Source organism: Desmodus rotundus, chromosome X (assembly GCF_022682495.2).
Source record: "Desmodus rotundus isolate HL8 chromosome X, HLdesRot8A.1, whole genome shotgun sequence".
Lineage (NCBI taxonomy): Eukaryota > Metazoa > Chordata > Mammalia > Chiroptera > Phyllostomidae > Desmodus > Desmodus rotundus.
In genome coordinates, this window is record NC_071400.1 from 42,463,756 (window position 1) to 42,490,168 (window position 26,413).

At 36.8% G+C, this 26,413-nt stretch overlaps 1 protein-coding gene across 1 annotated transcript in view; it reads left to right on the forward strand.

Annotated features, from left to right (window-relative positions):
• The window catches only part of IL1RAPL2 (interleukin 1 receptor accessory protein like 2), a 1,002,993-nt gene that overhangs the window by 74,742 nt on the left and 901,838 nt on the right, over nucleotides 1-26,413 (forward strand). Inside the window, exon 2 of the mRNA XM_045188489.3 lies at nucleotides 14,930-15,030. Coding sequence (XP_045044424.2) covers nucleotides 14,949-15,030 — 82 coding nt within the window. The 5' untranslated portion in view covers nucleotides 14,930-14,948. The remainder of the gene's footprint in view (nucleotides 1-14,929; nucleotides 15,031-26,413) is intronic.

The following is a 26,413-nucleotide window of genomic DNA, read 5'->3' on the forward strand; positions in this document are numbered from 1 at the left end:
TAGGTATGAAATAGACAGGGGGAGGTTAAGTATAGTATAGGAAACAAAGAAGTCAAAGAACTTATATGTATGACCCATGGACATGACCCAAGGTGGGGATTCTTATGGGAGAGGGGGTGCAGGGCAGAGGGGAATAAAGGGGAGGAATGAATGGGACAACTCTAATCCCATAATCAATAAAATATACTTAAAAAACTACATGTTAAGGTAAAAGTCATTTAACTCATTCAGCATTCATGAAGAATGGGTTGTATACCTACTGTGTTCTAGTCATTATTGCTGGGGATGCAACCCCCCCCCCCACAAAACTATAGTCCCTATGCCTTTCCATGAAATGCTCACATTCTAATAAGTATTTCGAATCTCAGTGATGGCACATAATAGTCTTATTACATGTTATAATATCTATGTAGAGAATATTGTATGTTGTTCTTGGCATCATAGTAATTTTTATAATAATGTTATACACATAACATATAATATCTTAGTGTAAATTTTAAATATCTCAATCATATTAGTGAAGATAATTAAGATTATGCTGTTGCCAAAATATTACCATAGACATTGAAATTAAAAGCAAACTGACAGTAACCAGAGGTAAGATGGGAGGGGATAATGTGGGGAGAAGGGAGAAGGATTTTCAGGAACATCTATAATGGATACATGGACAAAACCAAGGGGGGTGGGATCAGGGTTAGGAGTTGGGGATTGCTTGGGTGTGGGGAGTGGTGGGTGGAAAATGGAGACAACTGTACTTGTACAACAATAAAAAGTTAAAAAAAAAGAAATACAAATACATAGTTACAGAATAGCCATGGGGATGTAAAGTACAGTATAGGAAATGGAGTAGCCAAAGTATTTATACACATGACCCAGGGACATAAACAATGGTAGGATTGCCTGAGGGGTGATGCTGGAGGGAGGAAAGGGGTAAAAATCAAGACAGCTGTAATAGCATAATCAATAAAATAATAATTTTAAAAATAAAAATAAATAAAAAATAGATTATGCTGTTGTAACAGTCCCCAAACTTAGTGGTTTATAACAGCAAGTTTTTAATTCTTGCTTATGTAACATGTTGGCTTCGAGTTCTGCTCCACAACGTTTTATTCTGTAACCAAAAGTGATGGAGCAACCACACTATCTTAAACATTACCATTCACTGTGGCAGAGGGAAAGGTAATTGTAGAAGGCAACACATTGATAAATATATGTTCTGACCTGAAGGTGAAGCACAGGTGTGAGCAATGACTTTTGCTCATAAGTAATTGGCCAGAATCAGTCACATGCCCCACCAATCATTACAGGGTCAGAAAGCAGAATCCTATCATATTCCTAAAGGCAAAGAGACATAAATATTTGCAGAACAGAATTAATGACTGACATGACCAAATAGAATAAGAAGTGAAACTTAACTTTCATCATTGGACTTTATCCCACTCCCCTAAATTTTTTTCATTATGTGGGATTATATTTTCCCTACATCATATAGGTCTCCTAATATCTATATATACATAGCTCTCTACCTCAGTCTCTTTAATAGCTATACAGTATTCCATAGTATGGATCTACCATACTTTATTCAACCATTACTTTATGGAAAAGTGATTATTTATTCCCAGACTTTTACCATTACAACACATGCTGCACCATCCTTGTATGTGCATAATTTTGGGCATATGTATTTGGATTTCGGTCATATAGATTCCTAGTAAAGGAATTCCTGAGCACTTTAAATTTTGCCAAATACTTCCAGTTTTCCTTCCAAAATGCTGTACCAATTTGTAATATCATAAACCATGTATAAAAGTTTACATTATATTTTGAGAATAATTTTGGCAAATACTTTTATTCAAGAAGAGTTGGATGATGAGGGATTTAGAAAACACATAAAATGAGTAACATTTAAAGACTTTTGCCCTGGCCAGTGTGGCTCAGTGGATTGAGCATTGGGTCCCCAGCTGGGGGCATGTGAGAAGTAACTTTTCTCTCCCTCTCTCTAAAAAGAAATAAATAAAATCTTTTAAAAAAAGACTTTTTTGTTTAAACAGCTTTTAAGACCTTATACGTACTCACTACGTGTAGGTGTGCTGACTGGAATAACCCTAAAAAAGACTAATTACTTTTGAACATTACACTTCTGGTTACATTTAGTGATCAGAACTCAATTACTTATTCATATTTAGTTGCAAGGAAGGTTGTGAAACAAATACTTCATTCTGGGAGGCTACATACCAAGACAAAAACTGGGGTTATATAATTACTATAAGAAAAAGGATAGTTCGATAGATAGTAAGTTTTTGCCATGGTCCTGGAAATCAGTAGTTGCTTATAACCATTTTTTTTTCCTGCTATGTTTGCTTCTCTTTTTACCATCTTTGCCTCTTCTACTATCTCTCAGAAGTTTCTCCCATATTATTCCTTCTTTCTTGTTTCCCCCTCTTTCTTGACATGTCAATTTTTTTCCTCCATTTCTTTCCTTTGTTCTCTCTGTTTCTCTATTTTCCCCCACCTTTCTATTCTACCTTTGTTTCCAACTATTACAGCCAATAATAGAATAGGATGCCACTTCATAAAATTGTTTTTATATAATAGGAAGTATTTGGGGATAGGGTAGACATAGGCATAGTGTAAAAATTATTTCTTGGGTGGTCAATTGTTGGAATATGTAACTATTGAGGTATTTTTCAAATTTACATTAAATTGAAAACAAACATTCCCTCCTTAGTAAGTTATAATCTCATTAACAGGTTGGAAACAGCTTCGACTCCTGATTTCAAGTCTTGTCTTGAGTGGTACTGATTATCAATTACAAAGTGTTCAGATAAATTTTAAAAAAGAGTGAACTGGTTTATGTTGGCCTCCACCGCTGGTTCAAATCAGTGTCTGCACCTCATATCAGAGGGAACTGAGACCACAGGCACCCACCAGGGACTGTGTGCACCGACTAGTGAGTGTCCGCAACTCATCTTGGAGGGAACTGAGACGACAGGCATCAACCAGGGAGTGTGCACACTAATCTGGGAGTGTCTGCACCTCATCTGGGAGGGAACTTAGACCACAGGTACCGGCCAGGGAGCATGCAACTCAGAGAGACCTGAGACCACAGGCACTGGGGAGAGTGTGAATCAAGGAAGGCTCTGCGTGTGCACACCCATAGCCCAGAGGAGGCCTACCATAAAAAAGAGTAGGTAGAAGCCAGGGATACCAGGATAACTCCTGGAAGAGGAAACGCACCAATAAAGGAAACACCAACAGATAAGAACAGAATAAGGTAAAGGGGGGAGTGGAAGTAATTTCACAAACTAAATAGTGGAGAAATTACTAAGAACAAACAACTGAACAAGAGCAAGAAAAAAGCCTCAAAACCTTGGACACATGGAAGAACCAGTTCCAACACAACCTGCCCACACCTGCAAAACAGAAAACAAGAGGTAGGGGACAGACTGACCCTAAGATAACTAGCGGGTGGGAAAGACCCACCAAAGAAAGACCCAACAACAATAAAAAACCAAAGACATACACAGAGCCGACATAAACCAGAGCCAATGATCAGTAAGATCGGGAGATCAAGGAGACTGCACCACTAAATCTACAGGTATTCTACCACAGCAGTTTACACCATAAACCCAGGGGTTCAGAACAGAGCAACTTAGGAAGAAAACGCTAACAGGAAGAGTCTCACAAACAATGGAGAGACAAAGAAACAATCCCCAAATGAAAAGAAAGGGGGAAATCTCAGAAACAATGCTAAATGAAAAAGAGGCAAGTCAACTATCAGATAATGATTTCAAATAATTGGTTATAAGGAAGCTAAATGAGCTCACAAAGAATTACCAAAAATTACAGGGAAACTACAATGAACTCACTGCAAACTATATCAACATGAAAAAGGAAATAGAAACTATCAACAAGGGCCAAGAGGAAATGAAGAATACAATTTCTGAACTGAAGAATACAGTAGAAGAAATCAAAATCAGGCTCAATGAAGCAGAGGACCGGATCAGCGAACTGGAGGACAAGGTAGAAAAAGAACACCCAGAATGAGCAAGAAAAGGAAAAGAGGCTCAGGAAGAATGAAGAGGGGTTAAGGGAACTGCAGGACAACATGAAATGTAATAATATCCATATAATAGGGATACCAGAAGGAGAAGAGATAGAGCAAGGGATAGAAAACCTGTTTGAAAAGTAATGATGGAAAATTTCCCTAATTTGATGAGAGAAAAAGTCACACAAATCCAGGAATCACAGAGAGTCCCAGGCAAGAGGAACCTAAAGAGTCCCACTGCAAGACACATCACAATTAAAATGGCAAAATTCCAAGACAAAGAAAGAATCTTAAAGGCAGCAGGCAGAAACAGGAAGTAACATACAAGGGAGCCCCAATAAGGTTAGCAGCTGACTTCTCAATGGAAATGCTCAAAGCCAGAAGAGAATGGCAAAAAATATTCCAAGTAATGAGAAACAGAGGCCTGCAACCAAGGCTACTTTACCCAGCAAGGCTCTCCATCAAGATAGAAGGCCAAATAAGGACTTTCCTAGACAAAAGGAGTCTAAAGGAATATACCTCCACAAAACCAGCTCTGGAAGAGATGCTAAAAGAGCTGCTGTAAGGAAAGGAAAGGAGAGAGAGAGAGAGAGAGAGAGAGAGAGAGAGAGAGAGAGAGAGAGAGAAAAGAACACAGGTACAAAATATCGGCAATGCATAAGTACCTATCAATAATAACTTTATATAAATGGATTAAATGCTCCAATCAAAAGACATAGAATAGCTGAATGAATAAGAAAGCATGAGCCACACATATGCTGCAAATAAGAGACCCACCTAAGGACAGAAGACCTACACAGACTGAAAGTGAAGGGCTGGAAACGAATTTTCTAAGCAAATGGACAGGAAAAGAAAGCAGGGGTAACAATACTTATATCAGACAAAATAGACTTCAAAAAAATGGCCATAAAGAGAGACCAAGAAGGACACTTCATAATACTCAAAAGAAGAATCCATCAAGAAGACATAAACATTGTAAATATATATGCTCCCAATATAGGAGCACCCAAATACATAAAATCTTGGTGGACTTCAAGAAAGATATTCGCAGCAACACAACTATACTAGGGGATTTTAACACCCCACTGTCAAAGACGGATAGATCTCCCAAACAAAATATCAACAAAGATTTTGTGGCATTGAACTGCGCCCAAAATGAAATGGACTTAACTGATATATATAGAGCCTTTCATCCCAAACAAGCAAAATACACATTCTTTTCAAATGCACATGGAACATTTTCAAAGATAGACCACATAATAGGACACCAAAAAAGCCTCAAAAATTTCAAGAAAATTGAAATCATATCAAGCATTTTCTCTGACCATAAGGGACTGAAACTAGAAACAAATCTCAAGAAAAAACCGCAAAAGACTAAAAAGCATGGAGATTGAATAGAATGCTATTAAACAATGAATGGGTGAAGAATGAGATTAGGGAAGAAATCAGAAAGTTTCTGGAAACAAACGAAAATGAACTCACAACAATCCAAAACCTATGGGACAGAGCAATGGCAGTCCTGAGATGGAAGTTCATAGCAAGAAGGCCTAACTAAAAAGAATAGAAACATCTCAAATAAATAACCTAACCATGCACCTACAAGAACTCAAGGAACAACAACAAAGACAACCCAGAGCAAGTAGAAGGAAGGAAATAAGGAAGATCAGAGCAAAATTAAATGACATAGAGACTAAAAGCGCAATTGTAAGGATCAATGAATCCAGAAGCTGTTTCTTGGAAAAGATAAACAAAATCGACAAGTCCTTCAGCAGGCTTATCAAGAAAAAAAGAGAGAGGATCCAAATAAACACAATAGGAAATGAAAGAGGAGAGACTACAACTGATACCACAGAAATAGAAAGGATTGTAAGAAATTACTATGAAGAATTATATGCCCAGAAATGTGAAAACCTAGATGAAATGGACAAATTTCTAGCAAAATATAACCTTCCAAAACTCAATGAAGAAGAAGCAGAACGGCTGAACAGACCAATAAAACCTGATGAAATTGAAACAGTAATCAAAAAGCTTCCGACACACAAAAACCCTGGACCAGATGGTTTCATAGGAGAATTCTACAGAGCATTTTAGGGAGAGCTAACCCCTATTCTCCACAGATTTTTTCAAAAAATTCAAGAAGATTGAAGACTCCTAAACTTGTTTTATGATGCAAACATCATCCTAATCCCAAAACAAGATAAAGACACAACAAAGACAGAATAATTCAGGCCAATATCACTGATGAACATACATGCTAAATTCCTCAACAAAATATTGGGAAACCGCATCCAACAATACATTAAAAAGATCATACAATCCGATCAAGTGGTATTCATCCCAGAGATGCAAGGGTGGTACAATATTTGCAAATTAATAAAAGTAATATATCACATAAACAAGAGCAAAGCCAAAAATCATATGATCATATCAATAGATGCAAAAAAAGCATTTGATAAGATACAGCAACCACTTGTGATAAAAACTCTCAGCAAAGTGGGAATAGAGGGAACATTCTTCAACATAATAAAGGCCATATATGAGAGACCTACAGCCAACATCATATTCAATGGACAATAATTAGTGCTTTCCCACTAAGATCAGGAACAAGACAAGGATGCCCTCTATCACCACTTCTATTCAACATCGTATTGGAAGTCCTAGCCACAGCAAATAGACAACAAAAAGAAATAAAAGGCATCCAAATTGGAAAGGAGCAAATGAAAGTGTCATTGTTTGCACAGGACATGATAGTGTACATGGAAAATCCTATAGACTCCACAAAAAACTACCTGACCTAATGAATGAATTTGGCAAAACAGCTGGATACAAAGTCAATACTCAGAAATCAAAAGCATTTTTGTACACCAACAATGAAATATCAGAAACAGAAATCAAGAAAAATATCCCATTTGATATAGCAACAAGAAAAATCAAGTACCTAGGAATAACCCTAACCAAGGAGGTAAAAGACCTGTACTCAGAAAACTACACAACACTGAAGAAAGAAATGAAGGGAGACAAAAACAAATGGAAGCATGTACCATGTTCATGGATTGGAAGAATTAACATCATCAAAATGGCCATACTACCCAAAGCGATTTATAGATTCAATGCAATTCCTATTAAAGTACCAATTACATATTTCACAGATATATAACATACATTTCAGAAATTTATATGGAACCATAAATGACCCCGAATAGCGGCAGCAATTTTGAGAAAGAAGAACAAAGCAGGAGGGATCACAATACCTGATATCCAACTATATACCAAGGCCACTGTAATCAAAACAGCCTGGTACTGGCATAAAAACATGCACATAGACCAATGGAACAGAACAGAGAGCCCAGAAATAACTCATGTCTTTACGGTCAATTAATATTTGACAAAGGAGGGAGGAGCATGAAATGGAGCTCAAATAGCCTCTTCAACAAATGGTGTTGGGAGATTTGGACAGCTATGTGTAAAAAAATGAATCTCGATCACGAAGTTACACCATACACAAAAATGAATTGAAGGTGGTTAAAGGACTCAAATATAAGTCGTAACACCATAAAAGTCCTAGAGGAAAACATTGCAGGAAAATCTCAGACATTTCACTCCGTAACGTCCTTACAGAAATGTCCCCTAAATCAAGGAACATAAAGGAGAGAATAAACAAATGGGACCTCATCCAAATAAAAAGCTTCTGCATGGCTAAAGCAAATGGCATTAAAATAAAAAGAGATACAACAATATGGTAAAACATATTTGCCAATAATACCTGAGACAAGGGCCTGACCTCCAAACTGTAAAGAACTCACTTGACTCCACTCCAAGAAGACAAACAACCCAATTAAAAAATGGGCAAATGATTTGAACATACACTTCTCCAAGGAAGACTTACAGAGGGCCCAAAGGCATATGAAAAGATGCTCAGCATCACTAGCCATCAGAGAGATGCAAATTAAAACCACAATGAGGTACCATCTCACACCAGTCAGAGTGGCCAACATAAACAAATCAACAAACAAATGTTGGAGAGGATGCGGAGAAAAGGGAACCCTAGTGCACTGCTGGTGGGAATGCAGACTGGTGAGGCCACTGTGGAAAACAGTATGGAATTTCCTCAGAAAAGTAAACATGGAACTGTCCTTTGACCCAGAAATTCTGCTGCTGGGATTATATCCTAAGAACCCTGAAGCACCAATCCAAAAGAACCTATGCACCCCAATCATAGCAGCACAATTTACAATAACCAAGTACTGGAAGCAAGCTAAGTGCCCATCAGCAAATGAGTGGATGAAAAACGATGGTATATTTACACAATTGAATTCCACGCAGCAGAGAGAAAGAAGGAGCTTACACCCTTTGCAACAGCATGGATCCAACTGGAGAGCATCATGCTAAGTGAAATAAGCCAGGTGGTGAGGGAAATATACCATGTTATGATCTCACCTTTAACTGGAACATAATCAACAAAAGAAAAAAGCATACAAAATATAACCAGAGACATTGAAGTTAAGAACATTGTAACAATAGCCACAGGGGAGTGGGGAGGGGATAGTGGGGAGAAGGGTCTATAAGAGCTAATATAAAGGACACAAGGACAAAATCAAGGGGGAGGGTAGAGGTCGGGAGGGAGGTGGTACTGGCTGGAGTGGGGTGGAGGGAAGGCGAGAAAATGCGGACAATTGTAACTGAATAAAAATAAATACATTAATTAAAACAACAACAACAACAAAAAACCCTCTTGTTAAGATGGCCCTACTTGTATCAGTATTTCTTATACCTAGGAAAAGAATACTAATGTCTTCCTTAGCCATTGTGCCTGCATCTTTAAGTCTGCATATGATCTTATAGGATTTTTTTACGTAGTGACCTTACTTAATCAATAAACCAAAGCCTTCAGGAAAATATGAACTTCAGGATTAAGAACCATTATACATTATTTATAGTCATTGTAGGGGAAATACTCTTTTGAGGAGAAAAATGATTTTGAAATACTTGTATGGCAGCATAAGTAACACCTTATAGAGTGTTATACATACTCCTGTACACTTTTCACACAACAGCAAGTTGGTTGTAAACTCATCAGATGAAAATGTTATAATGTAATAAATCTAGATTTCAGTGTAATATTTCCAGGGGATAACCTGAGGTGCTTCTGATACTTTCAGCATTTAAATAGATGTGTGGAACCATATGTTAGGAACTCAGTGGTCACAGTTTTGAGACATTCTTTGAACAATGATGGTATTTCAGGTGGATTGCTGTTGCAGTTGAACATTGGTAGGAGACTGATTGCACTGTCCTTTCTCTTTGATGGTTTAATTTGTCATGGCAGATTTTCCTTTTCAATGGGAAATCTGAACCACCTCTTGGACATACTACAAAACACATTAACATTTTTCTATAATATACATAATGTAATTCACCACATAAAAAAATGAAGGATAGAAATATCCTGGTCATATCAATAAATGCAGAAAAAGCATTTGTTAAAATCCAGCACCCATTTATGATAAAAACCCTCAGCAAAGTGGGATTAAAGGGAACATACCTAAACATAATAAAGGCAATATATGACAAACCTATAGCCAGAATCGTACTTAATAGGCAAAAACTACAAGTGTTCCCCTTAAGGTTGGGAACAAGACAGGGATGTTCGCTTTCACCTCTGTTATTCAACATATTACTGGAAATCCTAGCCACAGCAATCAGACAAGAAGAAGAAATAAAAGGCATACAAATTGGAAAGTAAGAAGTAAAAATGTCTTTATTTGCAGATGACATGATACTGTACATAGAGAACCCAAAAGAGTCCATAATTAAACTACCAGAAGTGATAAATCAATTCAGGAAATTAGCAGGACACAAAATTTATAGCCAAAGCACTGGTATCACTGTATATTCCCTTCACACTTAACATATACATGTTCTTCACTGTCTTTCACTTGACTAACTATTATAGTATACATGCATCTTCACACTTAGCTTATAGTTCCTTGAAGGCAAGGAGTGATGTTTTATAATCTTAGACTTTGTTTATGAGTCCCAAATTGTCCAACTTCTAGGGCAAAAATTAGTTTAGGGCTATGGCTTTGTATTCACACAGACCTAAATTTGACTCCCTTTTTTCTTAATTTACTATTGCTATAATCTTGTGCAAGCTACAAGTGTCAGTTTTTGGAAAGTGCAATGAGGATTATGATACCTCTTGAGGTCATTGGTAGGGTAAAATACCATATAATGTTTTAGTACAGTGTTCGGCACACACAAAATGCTCAATAAATTATAATCATTGTGATAAAATATAATAGTTATTCTTCAAAGCTGGTTGAATTAATGGACTCTCCTGTAAAAACAAGATTGGTAAACATACAGATTTAAAAACTTGATATTTCTACTTTTTCTAACCATCACTGATTTTAATTGACAAGAAAGAGAGTATATGAAATAATTCTATAGTTAACATATTCATTTCCAATGGTTATTTCACTAGTCAGAGTAAGACATTAAATATTTCATTTCACAAGGAATAGAAGGGGTCGAATAAATAAGAAAGTAGAGATATTTTAGGGTCATTTGAATATCAAATATAACATAGAGTTCTTGTTTTAGGTGAAAATGATAACTACTGGATTTTTAAAGTATATTTTATTGATTATGCTATTACAGTTGTCCCATTTCTTTTCTCCTCTTTATCCCCCTCTGCCCTCAACCCACCTCCATCCAGCATCCCTCCCCTCTTAGTTCATGTCCATGGATCATACATATAAGAGTTTTGGCTTCTCCATTTCCTATACTATTCTTACCCTCCCCCTGTCTATTGTGTACCTACCATTTATGTTTCTTATTCCCTGTATGCCCCTCATTACCCCCCATTCCCCTCCCCACTGAAAACCCTCTATGTCACCTCCATTTCTGTGATTCTGTTCCTGTTCTAGTTGTTTGCTTAGTTTGCTTTTGGTTTTATTTTAGGCTTGGTTGTTGATAGTTGTGAGTTTGTTGTCTTTTTACTGTTTGTATTTTTGATCTTCTTTTTCTTAGATAAGTCCCTTTAACATTTCATATAATAATGCCTTGGTGATGGTGAACTCCTTTAATTTGACCTTATCTAGGAATCACTTTATCTGCCCTTCTATTTTAAATGATAGTGTTGCTGGATAGAGTAATCTTGGGTGTAGGTCCTTGCCTTTCATGACTTCAAATACTTCTTTCCATCCCCTTCTTGCCTTGAGGTTTCTTTTGAGACATCAGCTGGTAGCCTTATGGGAACTCCTTTGTAGGTAACTGTCTCCTTTTCTCTTGCTGCTTTTAAGATTCTCTCCTTCGCTTTAATCTTGGGTAATGTAATTATGATGTGCCTTAGTGTGTTCCTTCTTGGGTCCAACTTCTTTGGTACTTTCTGAACATTCTGGACTTCTATGTGTAGTTCCTTTGTTAGATTGGGGGAGTTTTCCTTCATTATTTTTTCAAATAAGTTTTCAATTTCTTGCTCTTACTCTTCTCTTTTTGCTACTTTTATGATTTGGATGTTGAAACTTTTAATGTTGTCCTGGAGGCTCCTCAGTCTCTCCTCATTTGTTTGAATTCTTCTTTCTTCTTTCTGTCCCAGGTGAATTTTTATTTCTTCCATTTTTTTGAAATTGTTTATTTGAGTCCCAGTTTCCTTCCCTTCAATGTTTGTTCCCTGTGTATTTTTCTTTATTTCACTTTGTATAGCCTTCACTTCTTCCTTCATCTTGTGACTGTACTCAATCATTTCTCTGAGCATCCTGATTACCAGTGTTTTGAAGTCTGCATCAAACAGGTTGTCTGTCTCCTCACCACTTAGTTCTTTTTCTGGAGTTTTGATCTGTTCTTTCATTTGGGCCATATATGTTTGTCTCAGTGCACCTGTTATGTTGTAAGGGTCCGAGCCTTAGGTATGTACCATGGCTGGGCAGCATACTTTGCAGTAAGTTGAGGAGGGTTCAGAGAGGGAACAATGCTGCTTGTTGGCTCTTGCTCCACTTTCAGTCACTTCCCCCACTACCCACAAGCAAATTTGGCTCTTCTGGTGCTGATTCCCAGGTGGGTTGGTTTGTGTGTGTTCTAGGACCCTGTGGGTGTTTCCAACAAACTCTCCTCTGAGGTTGGGAGTTTCTACCACCACTGCAACCAGCACAGGTTTTAAAGCCAGAGGTTTTGAGACTTTCTTTTCCTGTGCTGGATCCCATGGTTGCGCAGTCTGTCTTGCTCCCCAATTTTTCCTCCTGGTTTATCCACATGTCAATGTGGGACTGCACAGTCTGCCAGCCACTGCTTCACCTGCCCAGTGACCAGCTGCTGCCTTGCCACATGTCCTCTCCACCCTGGCTGCCCATCTCCTTCCCTCCTACCAGTCTGGATGAATGTTTCTTCTTTAACTGCTTTGTTGTTGGACTTACATATAGTTCAATTTTCTGGAAGTTCTGGTTATTTTTTGTTTTTAAATTGGTTCTTATCCTTCTTTTGTTTGTGTGAGGAAGCAAAACATATCTACCTATGCCTCCATATGGTGTTACATCTAACTACTGGATTTTTAAAACATAATTTTAAAAGGCTTTCCCAAATAATGTTTAATTTAATCTCATCACAATTTATAAAATATTAAAAATCCTTAAATTTATATTATTTTTGACAAATTATAGTTCTTCCAAACTGCTTTCAGACAGATATAGTGAAGGTTCAATTATGGATGGGCTAGGCTGAGGGTAAAAGAGCACGTAGTAGACATTTAATATCTAATGAGCATGCTGAGTTGGTAACTATGTGAATAAAGCAGGAAGAATTAAATAAGAGATGAGCCAATGTTATCAAAATCACTGGGGGTGCTGTAGGTGCTAAACAGAGAGAGAAGATAGAAAAGCTAGAGTGTGTCCGTGATTCAGGAAAATTTTGAATAATAAGCTCTCTTTAAAAGTTCAGAGCCTAAACAATCTTCTAAGCTGGAAATCAGACAGTTAAAGTCTGTGTAAAACGAAGAATGGTATAGAGTTCACAATGGTCTTTTCAGAATCTTGGTTTGGGTTCTCCCAAAAGCAGACCCCCAAACAAGAATTTGGATGTATATAGTTTAAAGTAAGACTACGTTCTTTATCCTGCTCCAGTGGTAGGGCAAGTTCAGCATGTCAACTGGAAAAGGAAAACCTGTCTTCTTTATCAAAAGTTGATATCCTCCTCCTTCAAAGGTCTCTGTTTATTGATGGAGTGGCAGTTGGATGATAAGTGGCTAGCTGCATTAGGTATCTGAGCTTGTGGCCTCAGACACCAAACTCTAGAATTTTTCTGAATTTAGGATATCAAGTGGTTCTTTGAGATCAATTCTAGGAAAAGAGGATCCCTCTTAACACTTGATATCATGTTACTTTCACATTGTGGATACTGTTCTGCACCTTTAAGCACAAATCAATTATTTAGTAAACAAATCTAGCTCACCTCCTTGCTTGTTTTATTCATAAGACTTCTCAGCACTTAGATATTTTGTTTATTTATGTAAAAGGAAGAATTTTTACTCAACTTTGGCACTGATTTTTTAAATAAACAGTACTGAGTCTAAAACAATTGGAATGAAACTGTTCCAAAACCAAAAAATCTAAAAAAAATATTGAATTGGATTGAGATATTGTTAAGGCCCCCTCAATGTAACAGAGACAGGGATTGGCTAAAGCACCATAAGTAAGCATATGGAGAAAAATCAAAACTATTTTAAAAACAAAAAACATATTTGTCCCACTGAGTTAAGACTTTTCATTAAATTGGTTACCTATATTAGGACTCATCTAGGATCCTTTAAGATCAGAATATAATAACCGTAGAGGTTCATTGTGTTCATCAGAAATCCAAGATATAAAAGCAGCAAAAAGGACCATGTAGGTGAAACTACAATGATCCCTGAAATAATGGATGGAAGCAATTCTGAGTTGAAAGGCAAGAGCAGCCTCTGGATAACATTTAAAGATCCAGAATTTCATCTCTAGGACAGAGAAACCAAATGTATGAAAAGTGGGGGAAAGTATCCTAGGAGGAGGACAGAATGCAAAGCCCATTAGGAGGAAATGACCTTGGCAATTTCCAGGGATAAATATCTGTAGTGGCTGAAGCATAGCCAACAAGGACAAAATGTTGTGAAATAAGATAGAAAAGCAACCGGAGCCCCACCTGAAGGCTGTCAAAAGTCCAATGGAAGGAGTTTAGGTTTTACTCTAAATCCATTGGGAAGCCAATGGAATATATTTTTTATTTATTTGTTTATTTTTTATTTTTAAAAATTAATTAATTTATTTTTATTCAGTTACAATTGTCTGCATTTCTCCCCTTCCCTCCACCCCACCCCAGCCAGTCCCACCTCCCTCCCCCACCTCTACCCTCCCCCTTGATTTTGTCCTTGGGTCGTCCACAGTAGCTCCTATAGACCCCTCTCCCCACTATCCCCTCCCCACTCCCCTATGGCTATTGTTACAATGTTCTTAATTTCAATGTCTCTGGTTATATTTTGTTTGCTTTTTTCTTTTGTTGATTATGTTCCAGTTAAAGGTGAGATCATATGGTATTTGTCCCTCACTGCCTGGCTTATTTCACTTAGCATAATGCTCTCCAGTTCCATCCATGCTATTGTGAAGGGTGTAAGCTCCTTCTTTCTCTCTGCTGCGTGGAATTCCAGCCAATGGAACATTTTAAATGGAGCTTTAACATAATTCAAATGTGAACTTTTATGTTTTCTTCCACTTGCATACAAATAAAGACAGAAGTCACCAGAATGAATGTCATTGTTTCTATAATGTGTCTTTAATATATGTGAAATTATCCCTGCTGTTTGTTGAGGTAAAGATCTGTGATTCAAACTTCATATCCTTTTCTTTTTTAAATTTTCAGCTGCCAACGAAAGTGAACAATGAAGTCACCATTTCTTTTTGTCCTTGTGGTCTGTTCTGTATTCAGCACAAGTTTGAAGATGGTGTCAAAGAGAAACTCTGGTAAGTTGCTGACAATTGTTTTACAATTTTTGGTCAAGAAACTATGGTTTTGTGGGCATTCAGAGAGCATCTTTGCCTTTAATTATGAATATCTTTAAACAGAAGCACTTTGTATTCCATCCATGTTGAAAAGTAGGTAAAATTAAAATGAGATTTTAGTCTACCACTGAGAAAGTGTTGGGAAACCAGTGGAATTTTGTTCAACTTCAATGGCAGTATACTCTCAGTGGACAATGAAATGTTAAGGGCCTACCTAGGGTTATCTACATTTGCTAGTTAATATACCACACCTCAGAGCAAATATTTGCAAATGAAAAGACAGGAAACTTTAACACATATATATGTATATATGCATACATATATATGTTATATAAATGCATATATATCTTGTATATATATACTATATATATAACATATATATACAGATATACATGTGTATATATATAACATATATATAACATATATATATAGTTTCCTAATTAAGTGTGCAGCATTATAGTTTAAATGAAAGCTTTTGACAAACATCAGTAAGCTTTAGTTCCTCACATCTTTACATTTGTACTGAATCCCTAACAAGCAGAGTTTTAAAGCTTCCCAGTTCAGATATATTAGCTAATTGCCTGAAAAGGAATTTCTTGAGAAGAAATATCTATTCCTAGAACATGGTAGTGTGGCAGGCAGCCATGATTATACTAAGAGATTAGTTGTGGCCAGGAGATACCCAATCAAAGGTTAATCATTGTTTAATAACACTTAGATATATGTGTCTTTTACTTTTGATTTTGCATTCCTAGCTATAATTACAAACCATGCATGAGATTTCAAGAACTGATTTTCTGTCTGTAATCATTCCAGTAAGATATTGAGGAAGGTTTTAATAATATGGAAACATAAGAGTATGGTGGCACTATCTTCTGGCTTCTAGTTCAGTTATTTCCTAGAATTAAATGTATGCTCTTTACTTTCTCATTAAGTATGAAACCCAGGCAATGAAATACATGCCTATTTTTCAAAGCAGCAAATGCAGGCTAGAGATTAGTTTGGTTAATGTTCATTTTCTGTGGTGAGAATACTTGCTAATTGATATAGCTAAAGAATAGCATTTTTTATCATCTGATAGTGTATTAGTAAGTATTTCGCAAAAGTGGGTTACAGGTTACAAAATAGAGCAACACTGCTGAAGTCAAAGGATTCTGGAATGGTAAAGGTAGGGCAATATATTGGCTATTTCTCCTCTTAAACACTTATATATGTATTTAACACATTTTTGTATTTTGTGGCTTTCTTTCCGCTGTATTCCTGTGTACCATTTTACCTATAATATTTCCAACTTGCCACAGTTATGTGACTGCCTTTCTTTGCTTACTTTTGAAGTCACATTTTCACTTCCAGTATTGGTTCAGGTTGATTATTGCTGAAATAAAATACTTGGGGATATTATTACTTACTAGCAAATGTAATGTATTGGGCAAGATACCATTTTTTCTCACTTGCTTGTATTATAATGACTGTATCAGAGTCAGAAAGAAAAAAAAAAGGAATTGAGAGTTTTAAAAGCTATCTACATTATGGTAGCTTAACTCAGGTAAAATCCAAACTGAAAAAATGAAATCAAGTTGCTACCTACATATTCTGTTTTGTTTTCTTGTTTGGCTTCTTGTTTATGCAGAAACAGACTGTTAAAAATGTATATACACAGAGGAAGTTAAAAGATCAACTTTTTAATGCATTGTCCCTTTACACTTTAGTTATCAAATGTGAAGCCGTTTGTGGCTTATGAAAGATTCTTAGCTTTGTCTTCTTAGTGTGACCAAGTGGTGTCATATCTGCAGTGAGCTTTATTGAAGAAACATTACCCCAAAAGATATTCACCTGAGAGTGAATATGTTTGAGTGGTTTTAGTTTCTTCTCTCCCATCTACATACTATTAGGGCAATAGCAACTGTAATATTAAAACAAAACTTTTCCTACAGGTCTGGGAAGTGGAGATGATTTGAATGCAGTTGGACTCTCAGAGAAACTTTTGGATGAGGTCCTTATAGAGAGATCATGGGCCTCTTTTTGTGAGCTCTCATTTTACTGAAGGTTCCAGCCATTTTAGCTGCCCTGATATCTGTAGCTTCAGCTCAGCACAATGGCTGGGCTCTGTTAGGGCTCCAATTCATTATGCCAGTTGAGGAACTGCCCACTGACAGAGAGCTTTGTTGATAGTGGGGCACATTGCATGTTGATAGTGGGGCTCACTTTTTTTCTGAGATCACAGTCTTGCAGTGCCTGAAAACTGTTGCTTCATATATTTTGTCCACTTTTTTCATTGCTTTCCGTGGGACAGCTAGTCTAGTTCCAGATTTTAAAAAAATGACTGGTGACACTTTTTGTTTGTTTCAGTGCTTCCTGATGTTCTGCTTTGCTAGCTGTCTTTGTAGGGTGAATTTCTATGGTAGGAATTCTATGGGATTCACTGGTGTGGTCTCTTTAATCTCCTTGTCTGCATGCTCTAGGTTTGCCCTTCCTTCTGTTTGTGTGGGCACTCTTGTTGTACTTGGGTTTTTACCTTTTGGTGGTTCCTTTGTTGGTGGCTTCTCTCCTCCACCCTGAAACACCAATTCAAAAGAACATATGCACCCCATTGTTCATAGCAGCACAACTTACAATAGCCAAGTGTTGAAAGCAACCTAAGTGCCCATCAGTAAATTACTGGATCAAAAAACTATGGTACATTTACATGATGGAATACTATGCAGCAGAAAGAAAGAAGGAGCTCCTACCCTTTGCAACAGCATGGATGGAACTGGAGAGCATTATGCTAAGTGAAATAAGCCAGGAGGTGAAAGACAAATACCATATGATCTCACCTATAAGTGGAATCTGATCAAAAAAAGAAATAAGCAAGCAAAATATAACCAGAGACATTGAAATTGAGAACACACTGACAGTAACCAGGGCGAGGTGGGGGGAGATAATGGGGGGTTGGGGGAAGGGTTTTCAGGAACAGGTACAAAGAGCACATGGAGAAAGCCAAAGAGGGGTAGGGTCAAGGGTGGGGAGTGGGGATGGCTGGGTTGGGGGTAAAATGGAGACAACTGTACTTGAACAACAATTAAATAAAAAAATAATTGACTGAAATGGAAGTTTTCTTGTTACCTTTTGGTATCCCATGATTCTTAGGGCATTTTCTTGCTTTCTGTCATAAAGATGTACCAGGCTTACCTTCCTACTCTCTCTGTCCCAGCACTAGAATTAGCCTTTTTTTTTTCTTATTCCTTTCAGCAGAAGATGACATTTAGAAACCATTTAAAAAATTGTGATTTAATTATGTTACTTCCAATTCAAATCCAACCTGACAGTGTTCTTTTTCACCTTTGCCCATTCTATATTTTTATTTCCTTTTCCCACAATGGAAATCCTCATCCCGACCCTATAATTCATACAAAATAGTTTCAGAACAACTACACCAAAACTAGTACCAACAACAACAACAAAAACTTACTAAATAAAGCACAAAATACTGTACAATTCTTTTTGTCCTTAGAATTCATCCTACTAGCTTTGCATTGTTAGAACGCTGTGTTCAGAAGTTACATAAATTAGCCCTGGCTGGTGTAGCTCAGTAGATTGAGCGCAGGCCTGCAAACCAAACAGTTGCTGGTTCATTTCTCAGTCAGGGCACATGCCTGGGTTGTGGGCCAGGTCCCCAGAAGGGGGCACGTGAGAGGCAACCACACATTGATGTTTCTCTCCTTTTTTTTTTTTTATTCATTTATTTTTTTAATTTTTATTTTTTTAATTCAGTTACAATTGTCTGCATTTTCTCCCCATCCCTCCACCCCACCCCAGCCAGTCCCACCTCCCTCCCCCTTCTCCTGTCTCTAAAAATAAATTAAATCTTTTTAAAAAGTTTCTTAAAAAGAGAAGTTACATTAATCAATTAATTGTCTGTGAGTTTATGTTAATTCAATATATAAATAAGTTAATTTGTGTCTGTACTCAATTGGCTTTTTATCCTTTTGATTACATTTTAATTTTGAATATGTAAAACATTTATATCATTGAAAATTCAAAATTATAGAAAAAGGAATAAATAAATCTCATCCATACCTATTTCTTTTACTTGGTCACTATTTATAATTAATTTCTTTAGTTTCTAGTATTTTCTTCCTTTATTTTACCAGAAATCAATGTATATATTTTATTTTTACTTGTTTCATATTTAAATGGTAGCAAAATGTAATTATTTTTATCCCTTTTTTCACTTCAAGCAGTGGGGTTGTTTTAATATTTCTTGTTATTACAATATATATTATGCTTAATAGAAGTTCAAACAATATCAAAGTGTAAAACCCTTATGATTTCATTCCAAGAAAATTCATCATTACATTTTATATAAATACTTCCAGATAGTTTCTTTATTTTTTAAGTATTTTTTTATTGATTATGCTATTACAGTTTTCCCAATTTCCCCCCTTTATCCCCCCTCCATCCTGTACTCCCAACCCTCCAGCATTCTCCCTCTTAGTTCATGTCCATGGATTGTACATATAAGTTCTTTGAGTTCTCTGTTTCCTATACCATTTTTTATTTCTCCCTGTCTACCTTATGCCTACTAACCATGCTTCTTCTTCCCTGTACTTTTGCCCCCTATTCCTCCCTTCCCCCTCCTCACTGAAATCCCTCCCTGTGATCTCCATTTCACTGATTCTGTTCCTATTCTAGTTGTTTGCTTAGTTTTTGTTTTCATTGTTTTTCTTTTCTGTTAGGTTCATTTGTTGATAGTTGTGAGTTTGTTGTCATTTTATGGTTCATATTTTTGATCTTCTTTTTCTTAGATAAGTCCCTTTAATATTTCATATAATAATGCCTTAGTGATGATGAACTCCTTGAACTTGACCTTATCTGGGAAGCACTTTATCTGCCCTTCCATTCTAAATGAAAGCTTTGCTGGGTAGAGTAATCTTGGATGTAGGTCCTTGCCTTTTGATGACTTCAAATACTTCTTTCCATCCCCTTCTTGCCTGTAAGGTTTCTTTTGAGATATCAGCTGGTAGCCTTATGGGAACTCCTTTGTAGGTAACTGTCTCCTTTTCTCTTGCTGCTTTTAAGATTCTCTCCTTATCTTTAATCTTAGGTAACTTAATGATGATGTGCCTTGGTGTGTTCCTCTTTGGGTCCAACCTCTTTGGGACTCTCTGGGCTTCCTGGACTTCCTGGAAGTCTATTTCCTTCGCCAGATTGCTGGAGTTTTCCTTCATCATTTGTTCAAATAAGTTTTCAATTTCTTGCTGTTTTCCTTCTCCTTCTGGCACCCGTATAATTTGGATATTGGAATGTTTCAGGTTGCCCTGGAGGTTCGTAAGTCTCTTTTCACTCTTTTGAATTCTTGTTTCTTTTTTCTGTTTTGGTTGGATGTTTCATTTTCCCTTTGTTGCAAATCATTGCTTTGAGTCCTGGTTTCCTTCCTGTCACTGTTGGTTCCCTGAATATTTTGTTTTATTTCATTTTGGGTATCTTTCATTTATTTTCTCAATTTTTGACCAAGCTCAATCAGTTCTGTGAGCATTTTGATTACCAGGGCTTTAAATTCTCTATCAGAAAAGTTAGCTATCTCCTCATCACTTAGCTCTTTTTCTGAAGTTTTGCTCTGATCTTTCATTTGGGCCATATTTCTTTGTCTTGGCACACTTGTAAAGTTGTTAGGGGATGGGGCCTCAAGTATTCACCCAGGCAGGGCAACCCTCTTTGCTGTTCTACAGCATTGCCTATGTAGGAGTGGCCAGAGAGGGAACAGTGCAGCTCGCCTGCTGGTGTCTAGCCCACTTTCTAATGAACTCTCATGTGAGACTGGGAGTTTCTCCCACCACAGCAACCGCTGTAGTCTACAGTCAACTCTGATTCTCAGTTTCACTGTCAGCCAGCCCCACCTGTGTGGTCCACCATCTCGTTTCAGGTTCTTATGGGTCTGGTGGTTTTGGTTGATTTTTTCTTTAATTCCTTGGTTGTCAGAGTTCTATGTGGTCTGATTATCTGGCACTTCTGGTTGTTTATTGATTTTAGATTGGTTGTTATCCTCCTTTGGGTTGTGCAAGGAAGTGAAGGGTTTCTCCCTACACCTCCATCTTGGCCAGAATTCCCAGATAGTTCTTTGGATATGTATATATACAGATAATGTATAGAGCCTAAATAATTTATTTTTCAAACTTAGAGTTATATTGCATATATTATTCTCCAACTTGATTTGTCACTTAACGTGATATTTATAATGGTCTAATCCTTTGGCAATACATATCTAACTTGAATTTCTAAATTATGTGCAGTTTTCCATTGTGTGGATTTAATAGAAATTTAAACCTGTGTGCTATTTATGGAAGTTAGTGTTTTATCAGTAGGATTTTCTATTGCAAATCAATTCTTTAAGGAGTACCCTATTACATAGATATTAGTGCACTAAAAGGGCAAATATTTTTCTAGAATAAATCCCTAGATGTAAAAAAATTAGATAAAATATTTAGTGAAGTTTTTGAAAGATGCCACCAAATTGTCCACTGAAGTCACTGTACCAACCTTATATTTCCACCAAGAGAATATCGCACTCCTTGTCTCATTACACACTTACTAACTGAATATTGTCAATTACAGAATTGGCAAATGCCAATTTAATCCAAATGAAAAACAATGTATTGTTTACCTAAATTCCCATCATGGTTATGATGAGAATGTTCCTTGGATTCAAAGCATGTTTGAAATGTGTGAGTGTGTGTGTGTGTGTGTGTGTGAGAGAGAGAGAGAGAGAGAGAGAGAGAGAGAGAGAGAGAGAGAGAAAGAGAGAGAGAGAGAAGAGGAAATTGAGAGAGATTGAGAGAGTGGTATAAGAGATTAGCAGAGCAGCAAAGCAATCAGGAAGGGGGAATCTCTGGCTGTTCCATTAAGAGTTTAGGCAATGAAGAATAGCAGAGAAAGAGGAGAGCCTGTGAATTAAGACCTAAGTTCATTACTTTCATTGCTGTACACATCAACATCTGATATGATTGAAATATTGAACTCCTTTATGACATTTGGTCCTCTTTAAAGAACAATGTATTGGTAAGCTAGTTAAAATATTTACTGAATGTAAAAAACAGGAAATTCTGAAAACAATTTCATGTGGCCATCTTGTCTCGCTCTGTATCATCCCTCAAATACAAAAAAAGTTACCATGCTTGGTATTGTGTTTGATTTGTTACTGTCCATAAGGTAGAAGAGTGAGAGAATAGTAAGAATAAATTGAGCATTCTATTAATATTGATGTGATTTAGAATATCAACAAGAACAGCCAAGAACTTTAGTGAATGGGCTCCTTTCCACTCTGTTGTTTTGGAATGGAAGATATTGTATATGCCAGAGTGGAGAGAAGATTTAAATGTATATATTTTCTGTGAGTTTAGTTTCTTTCATAACCCAGCTCATGTAGGCATGTCAGGCTAAAGCACATCCCTTCTGTCTCTGTTGACTTCCACAGGTATAATTTGCCCTAAATGAAATATGTGCTCTGTAAAAGTAGACCATTACTGCTTATTGTAGTTTGGTCCCTGGGGAAAGCTGGCATCCAGAGATTTCTTAAAATGTGTGTAACACCCTTAGCCCATTAGGAGAATACTGAATATGCAGATTGAAACTTTTGTTCGTGTTCTTCTGATTCTTGCCCTACTTTTGCTATCATATATTTATATGAAACTATCATAGAGAAGCACAGTGCTTTGTGAGTATTGCATCAAAACTGACCTCTAAAAGAAATGCCTTGAAAGTCAATGACCTTCCCCCAGGTTAAAAAGAATCAGGCCCTGCTACAGATGTGACTTGGAAGAGCTGTATTTAAGTTTATTCTCCATATGTGGCTATAGACAAGAAACACATGGTTTTAAGAAGCACCCATTAAACCCTGGAGATGAATGACACATATCTGGCATCACTGCTTTGTGGAGACAGTGATTGTCTGGAAGTAAATTCAGCTAACAAATATCATAGAATCATGATTTTCATTAATTTATCAAATATATAAGCACACTATGTAAAAAGCCCTGTGCCAGGCAACTTTAGGTGATTAGAAATGTACAGAGCAGGCTCTTTGCCCCTAAAGAATTTAGTAAATCATGGGGGAATGAATAAAATAATAAGCACTGAGTGTAGCTATATGCCAGGCATTTTACATACATTGTCTCCTCATACAAAGACACTGAGGCAGGTAGGTCAGACTATTGTCTTATTTTGCAGATGGGGAAATCGAAGCTTTGAGTGGATAAATAATTTGTCTACTTTTATGTAGCTAGTAAGGGGCAGAACCAGGATTTAAACCCAGGTATATCTGACTTGATAGTCCTCTTAAATTCTCTGCTATTCTTCCCCTTTGTGTGGGCATCAGTATCTTTTTACAGATGAGAAAACTGAAACTCAAGGAGGGTAAGTTTAACCAAGGTCCCCGACTATTAAATGTCAAATCCAGGTTTTGTACCATGGACTGATTTAAAAGTTTATGTTCTCTGCACTACACCATGGATATGTCTTGTTTTCAAATCTCATAAAAGGTATAAAATATGTCATAAAAGAGGTACAGATACAGTTCAGATGAAAAAGAAATTATTTCCAGCTGGGAGGTGACAGTAATAAGGGGAGAGGTGTCACTTGACATTGATTATGAATGCTGGGTTGGCAATAGTGATGGGGAGATATTCTTAGCAGAGGGAACAGCAGGAGTAAATGTATGGATTCCTCAAGTGCAGGTTATTTTTGAGTACTAAGTAGCCCAGATTGGCTGCAGGATAGTATACAATTAAACTAGTTGAAGGGACATATTTGCACAGAAAGAAATATCTAGACAGATGGTATCATGAGCATACATCTAGTTTTTAAAATATAGAAAATATATTGAGAGCCTAGAAGGAAAATGTGGGTTGAAGTACCTTAGATTGGAAGGCAAGGGGCAAGGTTGGTGGGACATTCTAGTCTTGGGCTTCTAGTGTTTTCATACACATTTCCATTTGCTATAATAAGAAGGTCCAATTATAACTTTATTTTCAATTATGAAAGTGTCTTTTGAATAAAAGAAGCTACTGAATGAGACATCACCCTCAATTATAAATCAGAATGAAGTTTATTTATCTGTATTCTTCAATCTTTAAAAAAATAAAGAAACTTGCTTCTGGTCTTATTACCAGCAGGTGGCAGTGCAATACATTCCTTCTATAGCTCTGAAGTAGCATTTTACAATCCTATGGCTGATTTTGGAGTCTGACAGGAGAAGGAATAACAACTTTTCTAGTCATCATACTGTGATTGGGCTAATCTTAGCACATGTGCCCTAAGCACCCTCTCTACCTACCTACCCCCAATTCTGATTTTCTAGTTTGAGAGCTACTCTGCTTTGATGATCACAGAACTTACCAGCAGATCTTTCCAATTGTCCTAAAGAAGGTGACTTTGAGGCAGAACCTCGTTATTTGTCAAGCAGTTCTGTTATGTAGTCAGAGGTTGAAGGCAGGGAAAAGTTATGAGGCTAGCAGATTTTTCCTTTGGTACTCCCCACAGCCTCTCTAATATCCTTGTTTCCTTCTTAGGTATCTAGCTGTCACCAAGGCTGAACAGTATCCAAACGATTCAGTTTTCTTGGCTTAGCTCTCCCTTTCTCCTTTATTCAGAACTATCTAGTTCTTTAACAGGTGACAGCTAGTTCATCATGCAACCATTCCAGGCTGGCATGTTGGGACACTAAGGAACATTTGATGCTATTGAACACACCTTTTTTTTTTTTTTTTTTTTTGATACTCTCTTTCCTTTTGCTTGAGTTACACCACTTTATCCCGAATCTGTCCATATCTTTCTCGCCACTCTTTTTCAATCACCATCTTTATCTCATTTTCTTGTGACTATCCATAAAAAGGTATTTATCTTCAGCATTTTCTCTTTAATATGTCCTTTATACACAACTCTATACTTTTCTTGAGTTTCCATTCCCCTGGTATTAACTATTCATTGTTAGTGCTTGTCAACACTAACAGTCTGTTAGAATCACATGTGGAGTTAGAAAAAAAATACTCTCATACAAGTCTTAACCCCCATAGATACTTATTTCCATAAATTACTTTATTGTTGTTCAATTATAGTTGTCTGCCAGAGACATTGAAATTAAGAACAATCTGATGATACTTATTTCTTTTAGCTGGAGTGAGGCACAGGTAACAGTAGGATTTTTTGTTTGTTAATTTTAACTTTGAGATGATTCTAATGCGCAGCCAAGGATAAGCACCCTTGACTTTCGAGGCTTCTAGATCTAGCAATCAAGTCTTTATGGCTGTTCTCAGTTACATCTACTATTTTTCTGCTAGACATCTTCACTTGACTGTACCACAGGTTCTTTGAATCAACTTGTTTAAAACAGAACTTTTAATCTCCTCCCTTCAAATCCCACCCTTCTTGTTGTGTACCCTATCTTGGTTAAAATGGCACTATTCTTTTTGAAACAATATATGGCATATTTAGTACAATCTCCAAATTGTTCATAATTTTTCATATCCAGTAATCAATAAGTTCTACCTTTTGTATTTCTAAAAAATCCTCCAAATCCCCACCACTTCTCTTCATCTAACCTGCCACTGACCTAATTAAACCTTTTATCATTTCTCCCCAAAAGACTGATTGCACAAGCCTCTCACCTGGTCTTCTTGCTCTCAGTTTCCAGTTCCTTGTACATTCTCACCCATTTTCCATACTACTTGCAGATGGTATTTTTTCCTAGTTTATTTGCTTTTAGTTACAGGTATGGTCATGTCATTTTCCCATAAAGTAAAACTCCTCTGGCTACCTACTGCATAAAAGATAAAGCTTAAATGCTTTGTGGTATATACTCTGTGGTAGACAAAATCCTTCTTAGTTTATTCCTCAATTCACTTATTCATTTGTAATTAAATAAGCCACACACACCACTCCACACACAAGCCATCCTGGGCTATCCATCATTCCAAAAATAAAACTGTTCACTTTCCCAACTCTGAACATTTTATCTTATGCTTTTTTTCACTTGTGAATCACTTCCCATATTCTCTGTCTTTTGAGAATCCTACTTATCTTTTTTAAATTATATTTTATTGATTATGCTATTACAGCTGTCCTGATTTTTCCTCCTTTCCCCCCTCCACCCAGCACACCCCACTCCCTCAGGCAATGTCCCATCATTGTTCATGTCCATGGGTCATGCATATAAGTTCTTTGGCTACTACTCCATTTCCTATTCTGCACTTTACATACCCATGGCTATTCTGTAATGGTTTATTTGTACTTCTTAACCCCTTCACCTCTTCACCCATTCTCCTACATCTCCCTCGCATCTCGCATCCATCAAAATGCTCTCTGTATCCAT